Below are 22,593 nucleotides of genomic sequence, written 5' to 3'. Positions count from 1 at the left end.
TTTGAGCAAGGTCGTTTCCTACCATTAAACAATTCAAAATCAATTATTAAATATAAACTGAAAACCTCAGAATTTAAAGCCAAAACAAATAAAGTAAATGAAGCAAAGAGCAAGTCAAATCGATGCTACCTGGAAAAAAACTCTTGTGCATAGAAATGTAAAAAGACCAAATTAGGCTTCCTATACTTCAGTATGAAAGGAGAATGTATGAAATCCAAGGCCTGTGGTGTTTGAGCAACGGCAAAAATCAGATACTTATGATTCCAATGTTGTTTTCAGAAAAAAAAAAAAAATTAAAAAGACCATGTCGGCCTTCTGGAAGAGATTAAAAGAAAATCAAGAATGCTCTATTCGAAAGACAAAAACAATAGCTATGTTTGTAACCAATATTACTAAACCATCATTCTTTAAACTTAAAGTCAGGCAAAGTAATTTTTTGTTTTGCTTTGTTTGTTTGTTTGTTTTTTAAAGATCCAGGGAATGTTCTATATTAAATATAGGGCTTGACAAAGAACATGAATCCTCAATAATTTTTTAAAGGAGAGAAACCAATGAGGATATGAGAGTTTTGACCAGCTGCCCTTAAAGTTCATATTCGGTTAAATGGAACCTCAAACAAATATCAGAAAGACACCTGAATCTCAGGTTTAAACCAGGTTAATGTTCACATTAAATCAGACTCTTACTCTTTTGCATATATATATATATATATATATATATATATATGCGCCAAAGATTAGTCCTGCTCCCTTCAGAAAGCTTTTATAAAGATACTATGCATAGTCTCAGAATGTATGCATTTGGTAGCTTCAACCTAGAGAACATAGGTGACTCAATATAATTTATGACCTGATCAGAAGGACCCCTGGAGGAGAAAGCTGGCTATGATTTTCCCCTCAAGCATCTAAACACAATCCTAAACTATTCGCTAGGGGTAATCATAAAGGATTCCTTTGGTGTCAGACACATTAGAACCCAAGGGAAAGCAACTGTCCTGCTCCTCTTCCCAGAACCCGTCCAGTCTCCAGGGAAAAAGCCTCAAACTGCAGGAGAGTTAGAGCAGGTGTGTCCCGAGCCTTTCCCTGGCCAGAGTTCAGGAGGCTACACGCAGCAGCTACTTCACAGCTGCTGTGTGTTAACCTATCTGTGGTAAGACTGATCAGACTTTCAGCAGGACAGGGGTCCATGTGCCAGTTTCCAGACATTCACTGGCACATTTTCTTGTGCTTTCTATTTCAAAAGTCACATCATTTAGCTTATATTTTTAAAATAAGACCTAATCACAGGAAATGGCCAAAGGGCCATTGTGCTAACCTTAAGACAGAGGCACTTACACTGAGATGGTCTGTCGTCAAAGTCAGAAGGTCTTCATTGGATGGATGAAGTTTTTCAAACAGAATAGTGTCTGCTCCTTTGGAATAAAGCTTTATCTGTCCTTCTGGGTTTCTAACTGAAAAGAAAAATTTTGCATAGTAGATAATCAATGAAATCCGTCAAAACTAGACTTTCCTAGGACTCCAGCCAGGAAATTTGGAAATGGGCATAACGTTTTAGCTAGTAGCAAAATACTCAGTGTCTTTAATTAGAAGGTCACTATCTAAGTCCATTGGTTTTATTCCTGTTCTATTAACTTAGAAATATTCCATCTACTGGAATCCTTTGATTTCCCAAACTCAGAAACAAGTGTTTTTATTCTGATGTATACAACCTTACTATTTTTCTTACCTACTGTTTTGAAGAGTTGATAAATTCAAATTAAGCCTTCTGGATTGAACAGAATTGAGAGCTTTGCTTGCCTGTCTCCTATTGCAAAAACTCAAGACCTACCATAGGAATCAGCTTTTAGTATTATACCAAATGATATCCACATGGAATTCTAGTCATTCAAAGCCATGGTTTATGCATTAGTTCTCAGTCTTTGCTGATGTTTTTCTTTATCCTCTTTACTCCTTGGGAATGCCCTTTCTTTCATTCTTGGTGGTTGATTTTGGGGTCACAATCCAGGCTGCAAGCATGCCTCACAGGAGGCTTTCAAAATTATTTTCTACCTTCTTTTAACTGGAAGTCTGTATTAGTTATGGCTATATTTTTAATCTGCCCCCCCCCCCAGGTTTGAGAATGACAGCCCTGATGAGGATCCCCTCATCTCCAGTCCTTAAGCCTTCCCCTGGCTGTGCCTCATGTTGCTTCAGAAAAATCTTTTTTGAAACCACAGAATACTTGGCCTACATTTGTAGGCATGGTTTTACAGCTTGGCACATACTATATACTTAATTACTTGTTGAATGAATGACATGACATGACAATATATTTCTTCCAAGTAACCACCTACAGTTTGAAACAACTTTCTGGATCACAGTTCCACGGTCTGAACACTGACCATCACAAGTTTCATCAAGTCAAAGACTACTGCATGCTTTCCATTCGATTATACCTTTTCTCTAAAAACAGAATGCCTCAAAACAGATGAACATGAATATTGACTATTAATAGAATATAAAATTTAGAACTTGATTTAAAGAAATATAAATAACAAAGTACAGTGAATTAATTTCCATTCTAACCTTTTACTACTCTTAGCTAAGACTTAATCTAGTCTAGTTTCCTCCTGGGTTTGAATGTGTATAATGCACCTTGGGAACTGTTTTGTGTTGACTTATCCAGGACTTGTCTTCTCTCCTAAGACTGTTGGTCAGCTCTCCTAGATGCCAGAACTCATGCAGTTTTTCTTGTGCCCTGGCTCTAATTGCCCCCATTGTGGAAAGAGTTGGAGGGTGGTGGAAAGCATATATAATTTATCTAATTGTTCAAGTGGGGGAAAAACATTTAATTCTAGGGAAGCCTTTCTTGCTTTTCTTCTACAGCAATCCAATTTAATAATTTCTCCCATATTTTCTCCCTTCTATCACCAGAGCTATAAAGGCAAATTATGTGCCTTCTACTTTTACCAGTATGACTTCCCTATGACTGTTTTTTATAGTCTAGGCTAGGACATCACTTCTCAAGCTTTTTGGTCTCAGAACCCCTATGCACTCTTAAAACTTTGTGAGAACTCTAGGCCTTTTTAAGCGGGTTAGATCTAATAAGATTTACCATATTAGAAATTAAAGTTGAGAAATTTTATTATAGCAATGGTCTTAGAACACTAATTATATTACTATAATAATATGACTATTATAATAATTATGATAATAAGCATATGACATATTAACATAGGTAACATTTCTATGAAAAATAATTATATTTTCCATAACAAAAAAAATTAGTTTTGGGAATGGCATTGTTTTACATGATTACAGGTCTGGTTTAAAAAACGGTTAGATTCCCATATCCACTTCTGTAGTTCAATCTGTTGTGATATCACACATCATGTGGCTTTTGTAAAACTCCACAGTATACTCATGAGAAAAAGAATAAAAAAGACAAATACCATTAGTATTATTATGAAAATGTTTTTGTCCTTGTGGATCCTCTGAAAACCTCCCAAAGTTTCTTAGGGTTCCCCAGACCACACATGGAGAACCACTGGTCTAGGAAATCACACCAATTATGATTTGTTCAAATCTCTTACCATCTCTTTGTCTCAGTTTCTACATGTGAAAAGGAGATATTTAAACAATCTAACTCCTAGGGTCCTTTCCAAGCTATATTCTTCTCATTCAGTAAACAGTTTACATTTCCTTCATGTTTCTTAATCAAGCATTAACCCCTTAGAATTTGTGTGAATTCAATTTCATGGAATCCTGCTTAATTTTACTCACTAAACCTTTCCTTTTGCAGATCAACAAGTTTTTTTTCTCTTCATTCAAGGCTCCTAGTCATCTCTGCTAGGAAATCCCAAGGCTAATCATATCTCACTCATTTCAGAAGTTAGCCTTTTTAAAATCGATTTAAAGAACACAACAGTTTTAAATGGTCGAGATAACATGTGGGCAGAGTCTGGACAAAAGTCATAGATTTTTAGTTATAGATTCTTCTCCTCTTACCAGTCCTTTATACATTGTTGTGCCTCAAAGACTTTCCCAGGATCTAATTCCCTCCCACTCTTCATGCAGTCACATTCATTTCTAAGGCTTCAGGGTACATTGACAGGATGATTGATTTTAAATGTGTATATCCTGCCCAAATCCATCTCCAGCACTCCCTTTGAATATGTATATCCAACCACCAGCTAGATACCTCCTTTCGGATATGCTCAGCCACACTAAATTCAAACTGCACACATTATCTTCCTCCAACAACTAGGTATCTCTCCTATGTCTCTGCCCCAATAACCAGTTTCACCCTTCACTAAGTCTCCCAAACCAGGTATCCAGCCATCATTCAAACTCCTTCTCTTCTACCACCCATACATCCAACTGCAGCCATGGATTTCTCTTCATCACCTTATCTCTTGCTTATCACATTAACCTAAATGTTCCACTTATTGCAATCCTGCTTTTCTTCAAACTCCTCTGTAATCTATCTGGAATTATCTTCACACAACTGCATACAACCCTGCAATAGCTTCCCTCTGCCTTTGGATCAAGTATGGACTCTTAAACATGGCATAAACAGGAATCATCAAGACCTTTCCTTTTTCAGCCTATTTTGTACCCTGCTTCACCATCTTCTCCTGGGTGCAATCACACAGAACACTTTTCAGTTTCACATTCTCCCTTAGCTTCAAGTCCCTGGGACATGGTAGGCACTTACTAAATATTTGCTTAATTAAGTTGAATTATAGTTATGCAAAATTCATTGAAAGCAGCTATGCCTTTGTGACATAAAAAGAAAAAAAGTCACAAATGGTTTCCAAGTTTATGCTATAAGAGTAAATATAATAGCAACTCTGTGAATGATGATGAATAATTCTACTTTGCCATATCTCAGTTGGATGCCTATTCATATATACATATAGAAAAATGCCTGTCATACGGCAGTGTGATTTATACTTTGATCATCTCTAAAAAGTTTACAGTTGAACAGGTCTTACTAAAGATCTTGCAAGGGCTTTTCAAGGAGCTAGACTAATTTATTTTTCTTTAATGTTTACGTGCCACTTGCCTCTATTAATATCTTTGAATTTTATCTCTGTATTTTTATTAGAATTGGTCCTTCCAAAATTGTACAGTAAGATTTATATGTTTATCAGTATAGTAGATTCTATATCCTCTGACAAAATTCTATATAGAAATCTATTTTTATTTAAGTAACTGAATTAAACCAGGGCTCTTGCCCCAGAATGAAAGTAGTACTAGTATTGAAACTACACATTCATGATTCAATGAATGATAGCACCCCTCCTCCAAAAAAGGAAGGAGGAGAAAGAGGAAACAGAAGAAGAGGAAGAGGAAGCAGAGGAGGAAGAGGAAGAGGGGGAAGAGGAGGAGAAGGAGAAAGAGAAGGAGAAGGAGGAGGAGAAGAAGAAGAGGAAGCAGCAGCAGCAGCAGCAGCAGCAGCAGCAGCAAATATCTGAGTCTTCACATCAGGGTGTTGTCCCCACAGACCAACCCATGTGACAATCATGAGACTAGCACTGTTTTATTCTTTGCCTTGTTATCAGAGACTTTTCTACCCTAGTGGAGCCCCTCTTTCAAATTCCTTCTGATTAAAAACCAAACAGAACCTAAATAAAGCCCATAAGCCTCCATGCATTCGGTGGTGGAACAATACCTTGCTTCATATGGGATCCATTAAGTCAAATATCTGAAGTTTGTGGTTAGGCTGTGATTTCTCCACAGCCCATAGTGGTGACTGATGCTGGGGAAAAGCCAAAAATTTCCCTGTGTAGCAATTTTACATTTTTGTCAACACCCTCATAGCAAAGAGAAGCCAGTTCTAGGCCAACCCAACATTAGTAACACCTCCCCTGAAGCTGTAAATAGAAGAGAGCTTCTGCTGATATATGGTTAGGCCAACGCCTAGAGCAGCGTATGTGCTCATCGGCAGCACTGACGATGACTGCCTACAGCCTGTTGTCAAAAAAATAAACATAAACATCCCCAGATGATGTTTGGTTTTTACCTGCTGAGAGCATTCTACCACAGCTACTTTCCAGTAGTTAGAGGCCAAAAACCCAACCATGTACACACACGTTTTCCACAGTAGAAATTGATTTAATATGTCCAGGATATTCATAAGTTACAAAGTATTGGCTTAAATTTTACTTAACAAGCATTTATAGAAAACCTACTACGTGCCAAGCTCTATGCTGGGCCTTGGGCTGGGTAAGATGGCTAAAACACAGCACTGCCCTCTAGCACATACTCTAACAACTGGGAAGGTCATGAGTATCATGGCACTGGTATCACACTGGTGTTATGAACAAGGTGCTCTGAAGAACAGAGGAGAATGCAGTTAATTGATGAGTAGAAGAATTAAAAGAACAGGTGGCATTTAAATTGGACATTTCCAGGTGAGTAGAAGTTTCCAAGAAAAGAATTAGGGAAAAAGAGTCTTAGGTAGGGGAAACAGCACATACAGAGGGTGAAAGCATACAACGCATGCCTGGAATGCAAGACCTAGTAAGGCTGGGCAAGTTTGAGGAAGTAGAAGATAAATAGACTGAAATCAGATTGCAAATAATCTTGAATGCCATGCAAGAATGTTACCCTCTAAATTCTAGGAAGCTACCAAGGTTTTTTATGTAGGTGATGGCAAAATCAGGTCAATATTTTGGAAAGAATACCTTGGTATCAGCACAGAGCATTATTTTAAGGGGAAATAGTTTTGAAGATATTGCAATAATACAGGCAAGTAGTGGTAAAAGCCTGGGAAACACCTCTAGAAAACACAATGAGTAGTAATTGAGGATCTATTAGTTCTGTGTGTCTCAGTTTTGTTATCTTTAAAATGGGCGTTAAAATAATAGTACCTACCTTACAGGGTTGCTGAAATAATTAAATCAGTTAATTCATGTAGACAATCTACAATAGTGCTGGATTCAATAAGCACTTGCTACCCATCAGTTATACTTACTAGTGTACTGTTGAGGCTAAGTTGAAAATGAAAGTTTATCAAGTTACAAAAATACCACAATTCTCAGTATGTAAGTAGGAATGAAATAATGCTTAAGAAGCATCAGTGTGATGAGTACTACCAAAAGATCAAACACAATCTCAGCTACCAGTCATACCTATGACAGACATCCTTTTTCTGATATTGTTGAAGTCCAAGAAGGCAAGAAGTTGGTAAGTAACCAGTGTTCCCAATTCTTCTATTGTTATTGTCTCTGAGGTTCGAGACTTAAAAATGAACCCCAAATTTCTTGCAGCAGTCACCAAAGCCCCTTCATCAGGTGACTGAACTTGGTAAATCAGCTGCCCTAAAAGGAAAAGAAACTATCGCATTAAACTATAGCCAAAATAGATTGTATTAAACAAAAAAAGTAAAAGAAACAAATGTATTGATATTGAGAATAATCGCTAATATTCACAGAATGCCAGTGCTAACTCCAACTCATCCTATAACACTCAACTCAAGTGTTAGCTCCAGAAGTCAGAACTTTTCTACATGCCAACCAGCCAGACCAAGTGCCTATACTGGGAGATACTACAGGACACCACCCATACCACCATCAGAGCCCCTGCCATCTTATACAAAAAAATCCATCTATGTGTCTGACTCTCCACGATGCTGAAAGTTCCTCAGGTCAGAGGCCATGGTTTTGTATTTTCAGTGACTAGACATGTGTAGTGAAAGTTTCACAAACTAAAACACTTAATATGTATTAATGCTCATAATCCTCATGATAAGCCCTTGAGGTAGGGATTATTAAAAAATTATTATTTCCATTTTATACCAATGACCTATGACTGAAGAGTTTATATGATTTTTGCAAGATCACACAGCCAAAGAGTTGATGAAGCAGGTATTCCAAGTTCCACTTCAGTCTGCTACTAATGACCAGTTTATTATAATGCATACAAGAAACCGCTTGAGATGTAAGAAATCAAACCACTGTGCTCATTCTTGGCGCCTGATGTGTATGTATCAGGCTGGGAGGAAGAGGGGAAAAGAGAGAAAAAGAATGAACTGAGCAAAAAAAAAAAAAAAAAAAAATCAAACCAAACCAAACCAAAACCAATAAACTATAAAAATAGAGCATATACAAAGACATTCTATATAAAATTATATTGTCTTTGTTTATAAAAATACATTTGAAAAAATAGGCAAAGCTATATCCCTATCTACTGACTTCAGGCGATGTACAAGATCAATTCTTAACAAAATGAGTTGCATTATATACTATGATTCCTTTTCATGTAAAACAAATAACTACCTATCTACTGCATATATTAATTTATATATATTAATATAATTTATTAATTATAAATTGATTTATATTTATATTTTATATTAATTTATATTTATAAATAAATATTTATTAATATTAATTTATATATATTAATATATATATATATATATATATAAGGGTGAAATGATGACACCAAATGTTACCAATTGGTTACTCCTGTAGGGGTGAGATTAGAATACTTCATGGACGAAATTATTAGCTCTGCCTTTATAAATTTTGTAGTGTGGTTTCACTTGATACAGTAGGCATAAATTAATTTTGAAATTCAAAAGGGAAAAAATTATAGCAGTTTCTTTATCTACCTATGAAATTATTTAACTTTCACTTCTTCAACATAGTAAACTGGGTGCCAGGACCAACTTCCCTGCTACAAACAACTACAGATTCTGTATAAAACATTTTAATAATTTTAAATACATCCATAAAAGATGTACTGGCAAGAAAATAAGAACTATTTAGGCCAAAGATGAAGAGAAAAAATACAGATAGAATAAAGGTATTACTGTAGCCAGCTTTTGCCTTGAGGACATTTTCTGATCATTGATCATTGGTTTCTAGCCTCTGAGAGCTTGAGTTAGAGAAGACGTAGCCCAGGTAAGAAGTTTAACGGGAGACCACCTCTTAAAACTGGGCCTCCAAGGGTGCCTGAACGGGTCAGTCAGTTAAGCATCTGACTCTTGGTTTTGGCTCTGGTCATGACCTTGTGGTTTTGTGAGTTTGAGCCCCACCTCAGGCTCTGCATTGGCAGCATGGAGCCTGCTTAGGATTCTCTCTCTCTCTGCCGCCCCCCCTCTCCACCCCCGCCATTCGCACTGTCTGTCTCTTTCAAAATAGATAAATAAACTTAAAAAAAAATGCCTGGGCCTTCAAAAGACTACTCTCCTGGTATAGAGGAGAATTGGATATCAGGGCCTCCTTCAAGAGTGCCTGTAAGGAAAAATTATCTACCTATAAGCGGAAAGAAAAATTTTTTCTGCTGAAACTTTAAGACCAAAGACTGACTTTCACACATATTTGCATCCTAAATTCATAATACTTGAGTGACTTGAAAAAAATCAAACTGGAAATTTAGTTTAATATGTTCCTACATTAGAACACTACAAGTCCTTTATGGAGGTACTAGCCTTCATCTCAGGACCCAAAGAATTTCTACAAATAAAGTTCCAAGTAAAATGATCATCTCACAGTGAAAAATCATTAAAATCACAATAAATAAGACACAAGCAGAACTAACAGAAATAATCTAAGATCTTCAAAAACTTCAGATGTTGGAGGTATTAGAAATAGCACACTCAAATACTTTGATAGATTTCAAAAAATTTTTTAAAAAGGCATAAAATTAGGCAGATTTGAAAAAGAATCAAAGACCTTGTAGAAATTAAAAATTAAAAACTGCATATAGATATTGCTAGAGAAAGAAGCAGTGTACTGTGAAAAAAAAAATGGAGGAACTATGAGAATATATCCCCAAGAGATAGGGAAGAGAAGAAATGAGAGACGTGTTAAAACACATAGAGAAGAGAATGAAAATATCTGACACTGAAGATCTAACATGAGAGGGAAAATGAGTCAGAGGCAAAGCTGGAAGAAATACATGGCTAAGCAAATACCATGTCATGGTAAAAAAGATACTCTACAGATTCAAGAATCTCAATGAATTCCAAGTAATATATTTTTCAATCCACACCTATAGTGATAACATGGAAGAAGAAATCTTAAAAGTAGCCAGGGAGATAAGACTGACGACCTTCACGCCACAATTGGACTAGGAACTGACTATACAGTAACAGAAATAGCAGCAGGACACAGTGGAATACCTTCAAGGTGCTAAAAGAAAATTGTCACCTTAAATTTCTGCACATAGCAAAATGTTCAAGAATAAGAACAGATGAAGTTGTTTTTCCAAAGTTTTTGAGAGTTTATTAGCAGGAGGTTCTCTCCTAAAAGAAATTATCGAGAATACTCTTTATGTCAACAGAAGATCAGAGTTGGGACAAGCATTAAAGAGCATAGAAATGAGTAAGTATGTAGGCTAGATCTAAGCAAACACTGACTATAAAAACAATAAAAGTAACCTCTTGGGGAATTAAGAAAGAAAATACATGACAAGAATACTGTATAAGTCAGGACAGGGTTGATTAGTATTGAAGGGTTCTAAAGTCTTTGTTTGGTTTAAAAGAAGGCTTAGGCTTTGATAAGTTCACTATGCTAAAATTTCTAGGCTAACCACTAAAATACAAATAAGGATTCCAAAGCAGAAGTAAAAATGGACTAAATCCATAAGAGGGGAAAAAAAAAGAGAGAGAGACTAAGACAAAAGTTGGGGCAAATGTAAAGTACAAAATAAGATGGTAGAAATAAACTAAATGTATCAATAATTATATATTAAGTACTTAAAATCTACACATATCAATACTCAAGAAAGATAATGGACTAAATGTTCTGCTTAACCTTTAGTTCTATCAAACTATTCTTTTTAAATGTCAAAAATTATCTCGTTCATGAAAGATGTGCCTAAAACACAAAGAAAAAGATAGATTGGCAGGAAACAGTGGAAAAAAGATAAATAATGCAAATACTAACAAAAGCAAAATACCTATAACTATATTCATATAAGCCAAAATAAACTTTAAGGCAAATATGTGAAAATTGTGTAATTGAGTAGTCAAAATAATCCAAAGAGAGGTAGAAAATTGAACAATACAATTAACAAACATTATCTAATGGATATATTTAGAACTCAGTGCCTAATAACTACAGAATACACATTCATTTCAAGCACACATGAAACATTTACTGAAACTGAACATATACCAGACCATAAAGCAAACCTCAATAAATTTTAAAGGATTGATATAATGAGGCAGTAAGAAAAAAAATTCTAAAACTTTTATCTTTCCATACACTAAAATAGAAAAATCCTATTAAAACACTTGTATTTTCCACTTTTCCTGCCTCTGCATTTTCATCCTGGAGAAGGGAATGAGAATGTCAACTTCTCCAAATGACTTCTCCATGAAACAGTACACCTTTGAAATAAAAGCAATAGCTTCAACTATAAATTATACAATTATAAACTTTAAGTTTGTTAGATTTGGTTCTATTCTTTTCCATAATTAATGTTTATATTAAAAAAGTTTGTTTTCCAAGGTACCTTAACATACATGGATTTAAGCAATCTATACTGTAAATAAATCTTTAAAAGGAGAGCAAAATAATCCTCCCTTACTCAGTGATATAATCCTTCACTTAGAATTTGATATTTTAAAGCAAGAGATAGAAGTAATTTAAAGATATATACATCTTCCTCTCTTTACTTCAAAATACCTTTATATGGCAGGATGTTAGCCAATATCCACAAGAATGGGTAAAATTTAAGGAAGACCACACTAAATGTTGGTTCGAATGTAAAGGTACTACAGCTCTCATACACTGATGGTGGGAATGTAAAATAATGCAACCATTTGAAGAAAAATGGTTGGGCAGTTCTTATAAAGTTAAACATATACTATGATCTGGCAATTTTCATACCTAAGTGTTTACCAAATACAAATTAGTTAAATGTTTTTTTTAAGACATAAAAATGTTTATGGCAGCTTTATTCATACTAGCCCAAAGCTGGAAACAACCCAAATGTCCATGAACAGAGGACTAGAAAAGAAAATTATGGTACACTCACATAATATAATATTACTCAGCAATAAAAGAATGAACGATTGGGGCGCTTGGATGGCTTAGTCAGTTAAGTGTCTGACTTCAACTGAGGTCATGATCTCACAGTTTGTGAGTCTGAGCCCCACAACAGACTCTGCTGTCAGCACGGAACCTGCTTTGGATCCTTTGTCTCCCTCTCTCTGCACCTCCCCCACTCCCACACTCACTCTGTCTCTCTGTCTCTCTCTCTCAAAAATAAATAAATAAACTTAAAAAAAAAAGAATGAACTATTTACTGATACATCAACATGGATGAATAACAAAATCATTACATGGCATGAAAGAAGTCAGACACAAAAGAATACAAATTGTATGATTCCATTTTTATGAAGTACAAAAACAGGCAAAATTCATCTTTGATGATAGGAATCACAGCAGTGGTTGGCTGAGCAAGGGGGTTGGGAATATGGACTGGAAAGGGATATCAGTAATCTTTCTAGAGTAATAGAAAATATTTTTACCCTGTTGGGGTGATATGAGTAATCTCTCTAGAGTGGTAGAAAAGATTTATACCCTGTTGGGGCGGTGGGTTACATGGGTACATATAATTGTCAAAACTCATCAGAGAAAACACTTAAGATCAGTGTGTTTTACTGCATTTAATTATATCACATTGTGAGAAAAATGTAAATCATACTAGAAAATAAGAATGAATACTATTAGTAAACTAGAAATTTGAGGAATGTCTGCAAGATAAAAAGTAGATTTGATCAATGAAGAAGAGAAAAATGCAGCACAAAGCATCTGCAAAAGGAAATGAATACAGAAGTAAGAGAAATCCCCAAAAGAGTTTCCAAAGTCAGTTAACAAATGAAAAGAGAAGTGCTCTTGGGGGCATCATTAGTAAAGTTAGTTGAGGAAGTGTACTCAGCACTCCAGCCCATTTGAGCTCCCCCATCTCCCAGCTTACTGTGAACAGGCTTCAGTGACCGTTGCCTCCAGAATAAAACCTTCCCATGTTACACTACACAAAGTGCATAATCCGCTTCTGGAAACCTCAAAGATTTGAGTTCTGCAACTGGAGACCAAAACTAAGAGCCCGAATCACTCCAGAAGTCCACAAGGAGAAGAGAAAGAAAATGAAAGAAAAGAACCCGGGTGAGTGATGTTTTCTTCCAGGCCAGACCTTAAGTACAACTCTCTCTCAAGTGAGCATATTGGCACAGATTCCTAGCACTAGATCTGAAAAAGTAAGACAGTTAACCCCAGATGCCATATGAATTCCTGGAGGGAGGAACTCCACACCCAGAAGGCCAGCCATACATTCTACCTCTTCCACACAATATTGGGAGACTGGTCACAGTAATCAGAACCTACATTCACCAACAGGCAACCAAAAGTTATCAAATGTTTGAGAACATTAAAGGTAGACACAGAATTCAAAAAACAACATTCTATAATATGAAACCTCATAAAGGAAACAAAAGAAAATTTCAAATCAAGAATAATTAAGATCCTTAAAGAGATCTAAAAAAGTATGTAACATTAAAATAAAAGCAGATTGCTATTAAAATAGTTCAGGACATGAAATAAACTCAAAGGCAAAGATAAAATAAACGTACTTAAAGGCACCGTGATATCCTCAGATAAAAATATAATTAATCACTGCCCTCAGAATTATAAAGATCAGTTTAAGTCATAAATGTAACAATATGAATCCTCACAGCAATTAAAACTGGGGGAATGGGTTAGCCCAGCATATCAAGGACGCAACTAAGGCTTGAATGTAATCCCAACAAAGAAAACAAAAATAAATAATAGAGAGAGAAAACATGTATACACACATATATATGACATATATATATACAGTCGACAGTCTTTATATATTTCACTTTTGAACTGAAATTACTTGGGTGGTAATTTTTACTCAATCACTGGCAGCAGAAAGAAATCAAACTTGTAAACAAGGTTCACCACTGAAACACACTTTGTACTTACCTGCACTATTTTCCTCCGACATGACAGTGTGGCAAAGAGCAAGTACCCTAAGAAATTCATACACTTTGGAATCCCCCAGTTTAATGGATTCCATCAGACGGTGGTCAGAGAACTGACATGTTCTATCTGCTTGGGGATTGACTGCGAAATCCACAGGTTCATTTTTCTGTAGAAGAACAATAGAAAAAAAAACTATATACCTCTTTTCAATAATAACCTTTTAAAATTCAAAAACACTTCCTCTATATATTTTTAGTGCTTGTATGATTTTTCAGCCTCAAACATCTGGCACTACAATGGCTTTCTGTTTCCTCATTACTGTTAAATATTATCTTCTCATTTCAGAGCCAAGCACCAAAGCAGTAAACCTTCCAAAAGGATAAGGAAAAAATATCCAATGGGTGTACAGATCCTCAAAATACTTATTGCAATTCCAAAATACAAAGAAGCCCTGAAAATGGTAAGTTTTTTTCAAAACCTACTCAATGGCAAAACCTGACCTGACTTGAGCTCATTTTGGCAGCAAAATCTGACCTAGAATGGTATGTGTCTAATTATAGACTTTTTTAGTCCACTTAGTATGAATTAATATTTTCCAACACAAAAATATTAATGCATTTCATTATAGAGTGCTTTCTGAGATCCCTCTGGAAGTACTTGCATAATATAATGATAGGATTAAAATTGGGATCTTGAAGAGATATTTGTACTCCCATGTTCACTGCAGCATTATTTACCATAGCCAAGAGGTAGAAACAACATAAACATCCATCAAAAAATGAATGAATAAATAATATGTGGTATACACATACAATGGATTATCATCCAGCCATGATCCTGTCTTTAGGCACAACATGAGTGAACCTTGAAGGCACAACGTGAAGTGAAATAGGTCAGTCACAGAAGGACAATTCCTGCATGATTCCACTTATATGAGGTACCAAAATAGTAAAACCCACAGAAACAGAAAGTAGAATGGCTGTTTCCAGGAGCTAAAGGTATGGGGAAATGGGAAATTGCTGTTGAATGAGTACAGGTTTCAGTCACTCAAGATGAAAAAGTTCTAGAGATCTGCCTTGCAACATCATGAGTATTGTTAATCACAGTTTAGTATACACTTAAAAGTATGTTGAGTAAAAAAAGAACAACATGATAAAAGAAATAGGGTACAACAAAAGAGTGGACGATGATTCAATGGTAACTAATATCCCTGTTAATTCACTGACTTCCGGAAAACACAGAATGTACTTCTAAAAGTTTATTACTCAAGACACTAGTCCTGTGATAATGTTTTCGCTAAAAATAGTTGATGGGGAAATACTTTTAATATATCCTTTTCTTAGAGACTATAGAATGTTTTATATTACATCCAAGTATATGTATACCAAGTCCTGCATACAGGACACTCAGTTGTGTTTATCCCAGAATCATAGACTTACTTAATCATAGATTGTTTTGTTCATGTGATAAATTTTAAGAACTGCATTAGTGGAAAAAATTATCAACTCGCCGGTAAGGAGTAAAATACACACTGACCTTAGACTTCCCTGAAACTCCCAGGGAAGAAACTGTGACTCAAAGAAATTAGAGTCAATCAAGCTGTCATTCAAGTATAAAATTGGCACACATATTTGTTATGAACCCTTCTTGAAACTAAAGGATGAACCTCATCCCAGTAAGAGATAACTGGAAAAAATCATTAGTAAAGGCCTAGTTAGGGGTGAGTACCTAATCCCTTTAAGGGACTAAATAAAGAAGAAATAGAGAGATTAAGATGCTAAAACAAAATGTGTATATTGTGTACCTTGACTATGCAAGATGAAAAGACAGCTAAAAAATGGTAAGATTCAAATTTCTTCATTTTATTATTTGAAGGTCAGATGATATCTATCATTTAAAGATTCAGATCAACTTATAAAAATCTATATATATTAATAAGTTTCTATAAAAATAGTAGAAAAATATGAGGGAAAGAGGCAGAAATATAACTTCATCGTTGTTCATATTAGGAAATTAACAGACACTGCCTTAAAAAAAGTATTAAGAGTATTATGAAAAAAAAGAGTATTATGTAAACTCTTGAAGGTATGAAGTAGAAAAACAATGAAATGCTTTCCTAATGTTTCTAAACATTATAAGAAATGCACACATACAGAATAAAGAATCCATATAAAGAGTTATTAAACACAAGGTACATTATTGTTAGACACAAAGTACAGAACCTAAATGTTATAACTAAGACAGTATATAGCCCAATGTAGATGGTCCAAACTCCATTATTAAAAGATTGGAGTGCAAAACAAACTCCAATCCTATGCTGTACACAAGAGACACATATAAAGTTATTCAGAAACACAGAAAATAAAAGGTGGGAAAATGCAAATGAAAACAAACCAGGAGTCAAGACATTAATATCAAATAAGGTTGAATTCAGGCCAAGAAAAATTAAATGAGTCAAAGAAAAGCAGTTTTGATGTTAAGTTGTGTACTTCATAAAAAAAATAAATAAATAACCAATATAAATATCAATTCACCCCCAAGTAGCATCAATACTTCTAAAACAAAGATTTCAAGGGGAGCCTGGGTGGCTAAGTCAGTTAGGTGTTCGACTTGGGCTCAGGTCATGATCTCACAGTTTGTGGGTTCGAGCCCCGCATCAGGCTCTGTGCTGACAGCTCAGAGCCTGGAGCCTACTTTGGATTATCTGTCTCCCTCTCTCTCTGCCCCTCCCCTGCTCACGCTCTGTCTCTAAAAAATAAAATAAACATTAAAAAAAAAAAAAAGAAAAGATTTCAAGCTATGTAAGACCTATATATAGGAAGAGATTTTCAAAATATCTAATTAACCTCTTTCATGCTAACAGATAAAAGATAAATAATGAAACAAGAGTTAAATAATATAATTTACAAGGTAGGACTGAATGACATATAGGTAAGTTTATATACCTTGAAAGCAGAATATACATATGCTTTCCTTTTAAGAAGCCTGGAACATTGACAATTTACTATATTGAGCCACAAAGACAACCCCAATAAATTCCAAAAGGCAGAATCAATACAAATCTATTCTTTATTAAAAGTACAATAAAGTTAGGGGGAAGGCCTCTATCACTTGGGAATTTTAAAACTCTTGCTTAAAAACGTTTCAATGTGGATATTCAAATTGATAGGACAAAAATAAAAAGTTTAATAAACTACAGGCCAAATCTATGTGATAAAATTGAAGAAGTATTCAGAGAAAAATTAAGAACCATAGACATTTGTATAAAAAAAGGAAAACATAAGTTAAGCATCCAAGTATGAAGTTGGAAAAAGAACAAAAGAAACTTTAAGAATGAAGAAAGGTGGTATTAATAAAGATAAAAGCAGAGCCTACTGATTAAAACACAGGAAAATACATACAAATAATAAATAAAACCAAAGGCTATACTTTTGGGTGGGGGGGGGGGTGGGGGGAGAAGGGGCAACTTTCTAATGTAATCAAGATAGGAAAGGAAAAAGACAATCAAAAATAAAAAATGATTTTTTTAAAATAGCCACAGAGAGGGGCATCTGGGTGACTCAGTCGGTTAAGTGTCTGACTACAGTTCAGGTCATGATCTCACAGTTCATGGATTGGAGCCCCAGGAGAAGCTCTGTGCTGAGAGCTCAGAGCCTGGAGCCTGCTTCAGATTCTATGTCTCCCTCTCTCTCTCCCTGCCCCTCCCTGCTCACACTCTATCTCTCTCACTCTCAAAAATAAATAAACATTAAAGAAATTAAAAAATAAAAGAAAATAGCCACAAAGAAAAAATTAAAAGGATCCTAAGAGACTCCTTGCTCATCTGTAAGACACAGATCATTTTTATGTTACATAAACTGTCCCACAGAATAAAAAACTAAGGAAAAATTTTTAAAAATTATTCTTTTTCTAAAGTAAATTTAACATTGATAGCAACTCAAACATTACGTCCCCAGAAACCTTGAGGACTGATGTGTCTTACAAATCCAAGGCACATACCTAAATAAAGCATTAGCAAACAGAATCTAGAAACACACTGAAAAAAACAATTTAACATGACAAGTGACATTTATTTACAAAAACCAGGGATGGATGATAATCCAGTAGAAAAATGGGTAAGGGGTGCATAGCTCAGTTGGTTAAGCATTTGACTTCAACTCAGGTCATGATCTCAGGGTTAGTGGGTTCGAGCCCCCAGTCAGACTCTGTGCTGATATCTCAGAGCCTGGAACGTGCTTCAAATTCTGTACCTCCCCCCACCCTACCCACCCCCCGCCTCTCTCTCTGCCCCCCCCAAAATTAAATAAACATTAAAAAATTAAAAAGAAAGAAAGAAAGCATCTGCCTTTGGCTCAGGTCATGATCTCACACAGTTCATGGGTTCGAGCCCTGCATCAGGCTGTATGCTGACAGCTCTGAGCTTGAAGCCTGCTTTGGATTTTGTGGTTCCCTCTCTCTGCCCCTCCCCTGCTTGTGCTCTCTCTGAAAAATAAGCATTTAAAAAAAAAGAAAAATGGGTAAAAATTAAATACAGTAAGCTATTAAAAATATAAAAAAGATATCCAACCTCACTCATAAGAGAAATTAAAGCTAGAATCATATTGATATATCATTTTACATGTCTTGCAAATATCAAAAAATGACAAAACACTGTATTGGTAAGGGTGGGGGACAGCACTCTTGTACATTGCTTGTAGCAGGATAAACTGGTAAAAAATTTTAAAGAAGACAATGGCAATATTTATTAATTATGAATGGACATACTTTGGATTTAACAATTCCATTTCTAGAAATGTAACTTGTTAGCATACAATCCATGCAAAGTAACATAAGCACACACTGTTATTTCTGTTGCAATTTTTTTACTAGCAGAATATTGGAAATATCCTGAATTTCCATTGGTGTCTCCTTACCATGAGACATGGAACAATATAACAGAATACTATTTAGCCATTGGAAAAAATAAGACAGCGCTTTTTTTTTTTCCCACTGATCTAGTAAGATCTCAAATACACTGCTGAGAAAGAAAATTAAGAATGGTACAGATAATAAGCTACAACCTATGTAAAAAATGGAGAAAATACTTCCTCATATATACATAAATATCTCTAACAATTAAAAAACAGAGAACTCTGTGGTTGAGGTACCTCAATAGAAGGAATTCTGAACCATATGAAGCTATTTTTTTTAATGTTATGTATTAAATATATCAACTTGTCATAGTGGAAATCAGTCCTCCAGGGACTCATTTTTTTTAAAAAAGTATGTACAATTTGAAATTAAAAGAATGAAATTTATCACCTCCACACCTTAGTCATGTCTGTCTTCTGACCCATGCCATCATCAGCTTCACCTGCCAAAAAAAAACCTTGAGAATTAAAAATAAATGAAATAGAAACTAGATTTACACATTTGGTTTTAAAAAATACACTTATTTATTAAAGCACCATTACCAGATGGCATTATGAGCTCAAACGTAGACTTTTTAGGAATTTTTTCAAACTGTAACCCTAGACATGGTGATTAACCCAGAGAAATACTCATATTGCCCAAGATAGAACTAAAATAGAGTATGCATTAAAAACAAAATATGGAGCTCATAAATCATATTCTTCTGTATTTTTATCCTTCTGTTGCTACATTTTACCTCTGATGTTTGCAAGAGGCAAATTTTTGTTTTCTACTTCATCCTCACTATTGGGGAATCCAAAATGATATCCTAGACAGACCAATTCTCATCAACGCTTGAGCTTAGTGAGTACATCTTTGTCTGTCTTGGTTTGGGCCAGATACATTTGTGTAATATCAAGGCCAAATTAGCATGTAAGAGTTAAACAATGTCAGTGCCTTCTGCAGTAAAACATAGCCACCTATGTGCCAAATATTGAAAAATAACTTTTTAGTATAAAGCCAATATATGCCTATTATAGATACATTGGACAAACTCAAGATGTTTATAGTAGAAAATAAAAATTACTAATAGTTCTATCCCATAAAGATAACCAGTATTTATAGAACTTTTTTCATGTTGATTATGTGTGTGTGTATACAAATATTTCTCAGATTGTTGAAAAATATCTTGTTCCTGCTGTTTTTAACCCAAGTGTCAGAATTTCTGTGGTCATTAAAAGTTCTTTGTGAACCTAATTTTGAATGGTTGTATACTAGCTACGGAGTTTACTTTAGCTTTCCCCTATGTGGAAGCTTTTAAGATTTTTCTAATTTCTGCTTGGCATTTGAAGATGTAATGGTATTTGCCAAGACTGTATTTCTTGTAATGATAACAAGAGTTCCTTGCATCAATCCTTCACCAGGCATTTGTATTATCACAAACTTGCACCATTTATTGGTGAGGGAACTGAAGAACAGAAATCCACCTGACATTACTAAACTGGGGTGAAAAAGTCACTATAGTGTGATGTTGAACCCAAGTCTCTCTCTTTTCACTACACAATGCTATGACCAAAAAAAGCCCTTGATGAACTGTTATTTGCTGTTTATCTAGAGCACAGGGTCTAAATTCAGACCATGTTGTGACTGCTGTTTGGGCGGAGCCCCTGAGCTAGTGAATGAACCTCACCAAGCTCCTGGAATTTAAATCTCAAATGCACTGTGGTTATGTTCCAGTCAGTATACCATAGGCAGTAACTCATAAAAGATAAAGACAAAACAAAGTTGTGCCTTTGTGTAAAATTGTCCTCCAAAAGGAAGCATGCTTATAAAAATGGTAATGGAAGTGGAGAAAAGTTAAAGAAGTTGAAGAAAATAAAAGTTCTGAGCTAGAAAACAGAAGATTTAGATAAACCTGAATGGAATACCAAGTTTTCCCAAGGCCTGGATCTAGAATATAAATAACACAAGCTCATAGGAAAACAAGAGGACGTGATTCTTAAACGTTTTGTGAGTGCTTTAGTAAGAATATATCTTAGTGGCATCATAAATGCATTATAAATTATAATGGGATGTAAATTAAGGGTCTAAAGGTGTTAGTTAATATTTTGGTTACTTTCCTGCATTTTATAAGGGAAACTACAAGCTATCATGGGATTTGTAAATTTCAAGACTTGCAAGATCTTGGGATATATATACTTTGTGAAAATCAAGGGCCTTCCCTAAAAATAGCCCTGAGGCAAACATCTATACAAATAAATCTTGGTCCACATATCTGATTTTCTTAGGATCATTTCCTGGAAGTGATATTATCATTATTATGTTATTATCAATATATATCATAGCAAAAGAATCCCAAAAGTCCTCCAAATTAAAAATACCTCCAATACTCTAAAATTTTCCCATTTAAACTACTCTTTGGGTTAAGTCATTATTCTTAGAAAGCCTCTGAAAATAATGTCAAAAGAAAATTTTTAGGGAAAGTTTCTATTTTACTTACCATTTAAAAAAAATTTTTTAACGTTTATTTACTTTTGAGAGAGAGACAGAGACAGAGCATGAAGAGGAGAGGGAGACACAGAATCCGAAGCAGGCTCCAGGCTCTGAGCTGTCAGCACAGAGCCTGACGTGGGGTTTGAACTCACAAACTGCGAGATCATGACCTGAGCCAAAGTAGGTCACTTAACTGACTGAGCCACCTGGGCACCCCTACTTACCATTTATTATAACAGTGATATGAGAAATGTATAATGTAACTGAGGGCTTATGGAAGTCCAGGTTGAAAATCATCTGGTTCTCTCTCAGAAAAGGGGAGGTGGAGCAGAGGAGAGGGGATTAGAAGGGTAGGGGTAGCGAAGGGAGGTCAATAGGTAGGACAGCATAAAAATCAACTTCTTGTATTTCTTAATTTTGTTCAAGTTCAAATCTTACTTTAAAGTGTTTGGCAATGTGTGAAGTTGCTCATCAGGAGATAAAGGGAAGTTTTCCCTCTCTTTCTTGGATTTTTCTTCTTGAGATTTCTGGACTGAAAAACTGGACACTCAGAGTCCAGTGAAATGAGATTAGGAATCCAGAGGCACCCAACAAAAGGCTTCTGCTGCACCTCATGCTTTCAGCAGAGGAAACTGTCTGCTAACTGGCTCAAATCACATACAAATAGAATGCCTGAAAATCCTGGTACAGAGCAGGTATCCTGACAGATGTATACAAAATAGGAACTGGATGTTGATGAAATAGTTTATCTGCCCACTCAAAAGTAGCCCTGTGCAGTGTGAATTCTTAGGAATGAATTGTAAGTTCTCCCAAACACAGGCCCTAACATCAATTCCAGAGCTGTGAGGAAGCAAATATGAAATACTCCTTTTACAGAGATAAATCAAGTTACCAAGAACTTGCCCTCTCGGGGATATTGGCCTATTAAGCAACACAAAGCACAATCACACAGTGGGAGCACAAAAAGGAACCTCAGACGGTATCACATCTAACCCCCATCTATACCCAAGAAAGGTAACAAATCCAAAGTTTCATCTAAATTATTCAACATTCATTGAACAAATATTTAGTGACTGTTTATTATATGCCAAGCACTATGTTAGATGCTGGTGGTGCCCATATTAATGATAAAGTCAGCGATAAATGGTTTGGTTTTTAAAATAGGGCTGCTTATGTTTTTAAGGGAAATTAAAAAAAACATATGTTTTGCCTGGGTGGATCAGTTGGTTAAGCATCTATCGGCTCATGTCATGATCTCA

General features: G+C 35.3%; 1 protein-coding gene across 15 annotated transcripts in view; it reads right to left on the bottom strand.

The window, feature by feature from the left end:
* Window positions 1-22,593, bottom strand: part of ATP8B4 (ATPase phospholipid transporting 8B4 (putative)) — a 255,262-nt gene that overhangs the window by 65,940 nt on the left and 166,729 nt on the right. For all 15 annotated transcript variants that reach the window (XM_042942064.1, XM_042942063.1, XM_042942076.1 and 12 more), the window contains 4 exons: window positions 19,261-19,304; window positions 13,952-14,117; window positions 7,118-7,306; window positions 1,335-1,450 (listed from right to left, as the gene is read on the bottom strand). In XM_042942064.1, the coding sequence (XP_042797998.1) occupies window positions 1,335-1,450; window positions 7,118-7,306; window positions 13,952-14,117; window positions 19,261-19,304 (515 nt within the window). The remainder of the gene's footprint in view (window positions 1-1,334; window positions 1,451-7,117; window positions 7,307-13,951; window positions 14,118-19,260; window positions 19,305-22,593) is intronic.

Source organism: Panthera leo, chromosome B3 (genome assembly GCF_018350215.1).
Source record: "Panthera leo isolate Ple1 chromosome B3, P.leo_Ple1_pat1.1, whole genome shotgun sequence".
NCBI classification, from domain to species: Eukaryota; Metazoa; Chordata; class Mammalia; order Carnivora; family Felidae; genus Panthera; species Panthera leo.
The sequence above is the reverse complement of the archived record's forward strand: the minus strand, read 5'-3'. Positions and strand labels throughout refer to the sequence as shown.